This window comes from Syzygium oleosum, unplaced genomic scaffold, assembly GCF_021117445.2.
Source record: "Syzygium oleosum isolate NSW1041296 unplaced genomic scaffold, Sole_v2.1 Sole_v2.01, whole genome shotgun sequence".
In the NCBI taxonomy this organism is placed as follows: domain Eukaryota; kingdom Viridiplantae; phylum Streptophyta; class Magnoliopsida; order Myrtales; family Myrtaceae; genus Syzygium; species Syzygium oleosum.
In genome coordinates this window covers 15,059,774-15,067,786 of record NW_026607485.1, presented here as the reverse complement: position 1 = coordinate 15,067,786, position 8,013 = coordinate 15,059,774, and the positions used below count along the sequence as shown (strand labels likewise).

General features: G+C 41.0%; 1 protein-coding gene across 1 annotated transcript; it reads right to left on the bottom strand.

Moving 5' to 3' along the window:
• Positions 1-1,029: 1,029 nt before the first annotated feature.
• On the bottom strand, positions 1,030-2,481 carry LOC115679822 (uncharacterized). The gene has a single exon (XM_030603532.1). The coding sequence runs from the start codon at positions 2,479-2,481 to the stop codon at positions 1,030-1,032; it is 1,452 nt and encodes a 483-aa protein (XP_030459392.1).
• Positions 2,482-8,013: the final 5,532 nt, after the last annotated feature.

The window sequence follows — 8,013 nt, the reverse complement described above, 5'->3', positions numbered from 1 at the left end:
TGTCTCGAGTACATGTACTTCATTAAGAATTTTTAAGAGAGCATTCCTATGTCTCTCAGAAGACTTGAATAGTTCAAGTAACGAGATCTGAGCCGGCATTTTTCTTAACTGCTCGATCACTTCTGCTTCACTCGTTTTGAGGGTTTTGAGGAGTTGTTCCGCCTCCTCTTCGGTTACAGCCTTTTTCTCGACACCTTCACGAGATGGAAGACATCGGCCTGACCGAGTAACAGCATCTATCTCATTAGACTCATAATTCCAAGGAACTGCCTTGGAGTCATAAACAGGGGGTATTCTTGCCTTCAAATTCTCATCTTTCTTCGGTGGCAGCTCGATCACAACAGGCTCAAAGTCCTCATTGGAGATCTTTATATCCTCGAAGCCATCAGCCATTAGATCTATAACCACAGGTTCCACAACATGCGCTTGGATTTCATAAGTAGCATTCAATTCAATCACAACAGGATCAATCACGGCTACCATGCCATCATCTTCAAATTCGGACCCCCATCCACTTGGGACGATAGTCTTAGGGTCGATAAAAGCGCTTGGAGGAGGAGAGTATTTTACCATGAAGTCGTATTTACCACTCGGCTGTCCGAGAGTATCAACAATTTCACCTTTTTCGATTGCCTTACTAACGAACTCTCGATCCCAATGGGAGGTATGGCGTTCGAATTCCGAATCAACGTCGGAAAGAACCTCTCTATTATCTTCATCTTTCCATTCAATTAGAACAATGTCTTTCTCGTGGGCCTTCTTCATAAATTCACGACCTCGACGGGCTTTCTTGCTCTCACATTCCAAATCACCATCGGAATATATGTCACTCCATGGTTCATCAACATCTGGCTCGTATCCATCATCTTTTGGCTTAGAGCATGAGACTTCACCTGCGAATTTGCAAGAGAATTTTTCGGACGACAAATCAATTACAGTGGTCTCGATGGACCTTTCGGGTTTCTTTCCTTGAAGAGGCTGAATTATGCCTAAAGCAACCATCTTGGCCAGGCAATACATTTTCTCCTCTCAGGATACATTTCCTTCTTTCGGTTGACATTTAGCTACGATCAATAGCTCTTCCAACTTCACCGTGTCGAACAAGAAGGGTTTCTCATTCTCGTCTCCAAATATCACATTAACGGCTTCGGTATGATTGGGGAGTGGATTTTGTTGAACATTTCGTGTAGCATCTTTAAATGACAAGATCTTCTTATCCAGCAGGTTCTGAATCTTGACCTTGAGAGTATAACAGTTGTCCACATCATGGCCCTTCTCACCCATGTGGTACACGCAAGATTTTGATAAATCAAACCCAACAAACTTTGGAGGGTTGTCTCTCGGGATTTCTTTTGCTACGAGTCTTTGTTCAATCAACATCGGCAACAACTGAGACATAGGTCTTGGCAATGGAGTGAACTGTCTTTGTGGGGCTATTCCTTTTCGGTCAAAATTTTGGGAAGAGCCCCCTGCTTCCATAACGGACCTTTGAACTGGTGAGTTTAATGGCTTTTGAGTATTAGGGTTTTGAATATAGGCAACCTCCACCATTGGCTCCTTATCCTTCTTTGAGGTAAATCTGCGAGTCGTCATCTCGGATAATCGACCCTCTCGCATGATTCCTTCAATACGTTCTCCTAGTTCAACCATTGCGGGAAAATTGATGCAAGTGTTATTAAACATCTTATCGAAGTATTCTCGAGGTAGAGCTCGAAGAAACAGTTGCATGATCTCCTTCTCGGACAACAGAGGTTTAACTTGGGACGCCATAGTTCTCCACCTTTGGGCATACGCTCTAAAAGTTTCATTTCTCCTTTTATCAACCCTGACCAGCTCTTCACGGGTTGGAGCAATTTCAGTATTAAACTTGTATTGTTGGAGGAATTGATCTGCGAGGTCTTCCCAGGTGCAAATTTTCTCCAAATCTGACTCGATGAACCACGTTAAAGCGGAATCAGCCAAACTATCTTGAAAATTGTTGATCAATAGCGGAGTGTTATCGGAATAGCGAGCCATCTTATTCAAATAATATTTCAAGTGGGTCTTAGGGCACCCAGTTCCATCATACTTCCTTGAAAATTCGGGCTCCTTGTAAAAATCAGGGACTTTCACTTTCGTAAAAGACGACAGCTTATCAAAGCCTTGGAGTTGGTAACCTTGCAACATGCACAGGCGTTCTTCCAATTTTGCGAGACGTCTCGCACTCTCTTCATCCATATGAGCAACAGGTGACTCCTTAGGTGGAGCTTCCAAATCAATGACAGCGGGAATAGCATTAGCGGGGACCTCTTCAGCAGGTCCTTTGTCCGCAGGATCTATCACCGGTGTGTTAGCAGGCGCATTAAGAGTAGAAGCTGCAACAGCAGGAGCCACAAGCGTGAAGTTCTTTACTTGATTTGCAAGATCAGTTAAGAGCGCCATCATTTGTGCCATCTGATTCTCAATGGTAATAACGCGGGTACGAGTGTCCTCGTTTTCCATCCTTGCTTGGCGACGGGTGCGTATAATAGAACGCGTTTCAACCGTATTTTAGTACCTTTGTAAAAAAAACAAGAATCAGGTTAGTATGCGGAAAATGAATTGAAACGAAAATATAAAACCCTTCAATTTTATATTTTCTTTGGATGAAATAGAGATAAGAAATATTCTCATGATCCCAATATCATGTGAATAATCTCTTATCACAATTTCTTCACAAGAAATTATACAATTGAAGGGGTAACACGCGATGATTAATCAAGATGCCCCATCTATATTCCATTGGAATCTCGAGAAAGAAAGTACACAAAAGGGAAATTTCACTATTAACAACAAAATTCTTGAAATATAATCCCTATACATCAATCTAAAAACAAGAAGAGAATCCTATTACATCATTACTAAAATGAGTAAAAAAGAAATCCTATACATCAAATCTATAAAATGAAAATTACATGAAAGGAGATTTCCTCATGGAATATAGCCAAAATCCTAATGGATCTTCCTTAGGTGCGAGGCGAATTCGTTTGTTTTCTTGGGTCAAACGTTCAACCTCGGCTAAAGCCTCATCCTTTTCCCTAAGAGCTCTTGCGGCTATAGCTTGCTGTTGAGTTGGCTTCTCGGGGACATTAGGGAGATACACTTTAAGCTCGGGCTCGAGACGACGGTGTATGTACTCCGGCAATGCATGATGTATCTTCATTTCCCCTTCCAATTCTGACTCGTCGGTAATGAGAATCGGCTCCGGGTGGCATTTGTACCACATATCAATGATGGGCTTGATCATTTTCTTCAAATCTGCCATTTGGTCCTTTTGGATGACATCTTTGCGATAGTCAAAATGATATAACCCCAACTTGAGGAATGGCGGAATCTTTTGAAGCGCGCGATATTGACGGATCACCCTAAAAGGGTAATATGACGTAGACCCCGTTACACCCAAAAGTGGGATTGGGTTGTCGGATCCGTTATTAAGGCGTACCTCGGGATTTCCAAGCCAACGAACATGCCATTGGATTTGATTTGGAACAAGGTTCTTGAAAAAATTAAACCAAGTTGAGAATGACCAATAAGGAAAGATCTCTTCCTTTTCTCGGAAAAACGAGATAGGATGACAATCTTTGGACACATCTATGATTTTCAAGCTCAAACCGAAGTCTTTGAGATGAGAGACCAACCAAATTTGGAGTAAACCTATTGGGGCTCTAAAGACACCATTTCTGTTTTGTTTGAACCTATTGAGTGATACGAAGGTCTCACCTAGGATCATATTGGAAAATCTTTTGAACATACACATTTGATTGGCAATATGAATTACCAAAGGATCCATGGTCTTTTTGGTGAATGGAAAAACCACAAAACCAAAGAATGCTAAGAGAAAGACTCGAGGAATTTGATTACCTGCTTCTTTTGGCAAGCTAGAAAAATGTCGTTCTAAGAATGCGAAGGAGAGTGCATTGGAATTTCCTCTAAGAACGCCTTTGATTTGGAGAATGTCAACTCCTAAGAATTGGCTCAAAAGAGTTATTGGATCTATATCTATCGGAGGACCAACTAGACCAAAAGACCTGACTCTTCCAATGGCAATATCGTACTCCTCAATTGTAGGGGTCAACTTATTTCGACCAAACACAAAAGTGGATGTCTTTGAGTTCCAAAAATGGGACAATGCTTTGATCATAGCAACACGAGGCTCGATGTATAAAAGAGCGGGAAGATATCCGATCCTCTTTTCCACGTAATCCTTGTGCTTTGGCTCGAGACTTTCCCACATGGTCACGAGAGCTCTAGGTACGGGGATGATTCGAATCTCCGACATATCCATTTTGACTAAACCTAATTTGGGGTATCGAGATTAATCACCATGCGTTTATAAAAAGAAATATAACGTGGAATTGAAATGACGTAATTGAAATTGTAGAACGATACAATCAACCTTACCACGAAGAGAAAATGGCAAACACATCGACACATCGCATGGGGACATGTGAGGTTTGACATCTAAGGGTAGGATTCTAAAGGTTTAAGGTCCTCATCTTAATTAGATAAGAAGAGTTTACCCACCGCTACTAACGTCGGTCGGTGCACTTCTTACTAATCAAGATGAGCAATATTGAAGAATGGATTACCACATGCATTCACATGCGGATTCCACTCTTAATACCTCCTAAAAGTGCCCTAAAGCGATCCGGGGTTTTAGACCGCGGGACGTGGGTGCATTGTGTCGTGCTAAAGCAAGTAAACATGCATTTAAATCGAAAGCAAACAACACTTCAAAATAATCTCATACATTCGACATTCATCCGAACGCCATCTACAAAACAAAGGGTTTGCATTCACTCCACCCCTTATATCTCCCACCTACAAAACCATTTAACACATGGTTAGTGGACTAACCTTATTTTCTACGCGACTTTGACATGCAGTCAATGCTACAAAATGTAGACAAGTGAGATAACAACCAACAAGTTTATTACGGCTTTAATCCACTTAGGTTTGTAACCTAGTCCCCAGCGGAGTCGCCAAGCCTGTCGCGACCTACCTCACGAGGGCCGAACTCGGTGAAGCGGGTTTAGAGGTAAGTGTTCATGAAACGGTCCATACGGTATATCATAAAAGATGGTTCATCCGTATAGTCCATTATTCATGAACGTGAATCTTCCCTAATTCATACCTCGCGTGACAGCGGATTAATTTTATCTTTTTTAGGAGTCGCCACTAGCCTAGGTCGGAGGTCGGCTAGAATACCTAACCAATACGTGGGAATTTCGTATTGGTTTCTACGAAAACCAGAGATCAAAGGTTCGGGGACTAGCTTACGTTAATATTTCTATTAACGCCCTTTCGGTACCGCTAAACTTAACATGGTTGTTATCTAAATTGTCGTGCATTTATTTTTTACCATTTTCATGTCAAAGTTTTAGTCCACAATGTGATCATGCATTTTGTTTTTTGTGTTTTCATTTAAGATTCTAAACTAATCCTATCTTAGTCTAGAAAAGAAAGAAAGAAACGATTGTATTAAAAGGCATTACGTAAAGTAAACACTCAAAGTATTAAAAAGACGAGCTAATTCTAAGTGCAAGAAAGTAAAAACCCGCAACTCGTCGGGTGTTTATTACAACACAAATTGAAAACCCGAGACATGATCGGGGATGAATGAATTGAATACAAATTGAAACCGGATCGGACATCGGTCTATCGCCATCATTAAATGAATACAAATTGAGACCGGATTGGATATCGGTCAATCGTCTTGGTCTTTTACTACTTTGGATTATCCACCCATGGACCATCTCTCGGGTGTCGGTGTTTGCATTCACAACATACATTAATGACAAACAATGTCCAAAAGAATAACCAAAGAAAAACAATGGTGCAAACAATTCACTAATCAAGCACGAGCCTCGGGATCGGCCTTCGTTTTTCATACATTTTGATTCACCACCCACCTAATCATCTAATATTATTTAATCAATGGTTAATGATAATGGGCTACCATTTGCATTCACAAAACGGCAACTCATATCAATTAACCCCTAAAGTCGGGTTCTAAGAGACCACAATGGACTACCCGCCGAACATGCACCGGGCCTAACATTCATCTAACAAACACATGCATAGCAATGAAATAAGCATGCATTCAAGCCCATGGGCCTTATTTCGAAGCCAATCAAACAATGAGAAGTGGGCTTCATAAGGAGACCACTTATTCAGTTATTATCTAATTCGGATTGCTTCTGTTCAGATGTGATTAACTAATCTAATGATGGCCAAATGAAGTGATTCAGGTGTCATTAGAAAGCTTATGACATGAGGATCAAAATTTAAGAATACCATTTTTTCTAAATCCTCACCGATTTTTCCGAAAATGTCAAATTTACCCTCGGTGACAGGCTGGACCAGGTTCTGTTATGGATTTAAAAATAATGGCGGGAAAAATAACAAACCTTATCGAAATCACGTGAAAAATTTTAGGGAGTTAGGATTCTCCGTGTGCAACAAATTTGATGTTTTGAGTTTTTGCTAAAAAGTGCTCCAAATTTTTATAAAATTCGGTTTTCACAAAGGACTCAACTGCGAATCAAATTTTTACCCGAGAAGACCTTTTATGAAATTTTAAGCAAATTGATCCTCAAAAAATTGCTATTAGGCCCTCAAAATTTTCAGTCAACATAATGAGACCTCAATGAACAACTTTTTAATTTTTATTTTTTGCAAAGGAGGACTCTAATTTTATCAAATTCGGAGAAACATCTTTAGAATTTCAAAGGAATGAAAATCAGATCTGAACACAGATACTGATTCGATCATAAAAATTCCTTTTGAAAATTTGAATGAAACTCGATTTTGATGAAATTAGTATCAATGGAAATATCTCGATCTCAGTGTGAACTTTCATGAAGAAACTTTTTTCATATTTTGAATACACGAATTTAGGAAAATCGAAGAACACACGAAGGTCAGTCAGAAACCAGCCTGTCACCAGATTCATGCATAGATGACGTTGCAGATCGTACCATGCTAACATGCTTGGAATTTTATGAAAATTTTATGACGAACAGATTAAGATGTGATTTACGACTTTCATAAAGTTTTTTCAAAAAATGATTATAGAAAATCAGAAAAATCATCAAACAGCACAACGTCAATCGAGAATACATCGAACGGACTTGGACATCACATTCCGTTTCCGATCCTAACTTTCGAAAGAGTTTTGACACAACAAACTAAATCCGATTGAGGCATGCAATATATCAAATCGAAGCTTTTTACGATTCTCTAGTTCATCACTTCGCAAGATTTCGACATTAACGAGCTGAAATTGGCATCTCAAACATACAGGTTTCTCTGTACACGAATTTGCGAACAACATCCAAGTTTACTTACCTTGTTTAACGATGCTCGACGCGAAATCGAGCGATCCGGCCTCCGTATTCGGATCAAGAACTGCACGGAGAAATCTCGGAAAGCTCGACAACCTATGAGAAGAGATTGCACAAACTATAGTGAGAATCGATTCGATCTCGCACTAGTGAACTAGTAATGGAAAATCAAGTCAAAATAAACGATCCGGTGGCTGTTCAACGAGAAGCCGGCCACCACAGCCACATGAAGACGCCGAGGAACGCTGCTGGAGGTTTGGGATCGCCGGTGGGAATGCCGATCGGCCGGTTCAGCCGCTTGAGCCGGCTGATCAAATCACCGGCAAAGAATGCCTGATGCCGACGTGGGAAGAATCTCGCCGAATGAGGAGCTCCGGCCACCAGCAAGGTTGGCTGAACTTGCGACCGGCTTTGTCTCACCGTGGGGGACGACGGTGAGGCGGTGATTCGCCGGAAAATGGCCGGCGAGGAGGCGGGATGACCAGTGGCCGAGAGAGAACGAGAGAGAGAGAGATCGTGAGTTTAGAGAGAGAGAGAGAGAGAGAGAGAGAGAGAGAGAGAGAGAGAGTGAGAGTGAGGAGAGAGAATTCAGATCTGAAAATGAGTGTCCCCTCCAATTTTTGGAGGGAAAAAAGACTTTATACTCCCC

What these genes read in the sequence shown, in the direction of transcription:
- LOC115679822 (XM_030603532.1), bottom strand. Translation starts at nt 2,481, where the DNA reads ATGGAAAACGAGGACACTCGTACCCGCGTTATTACCATTGAGAATCAG.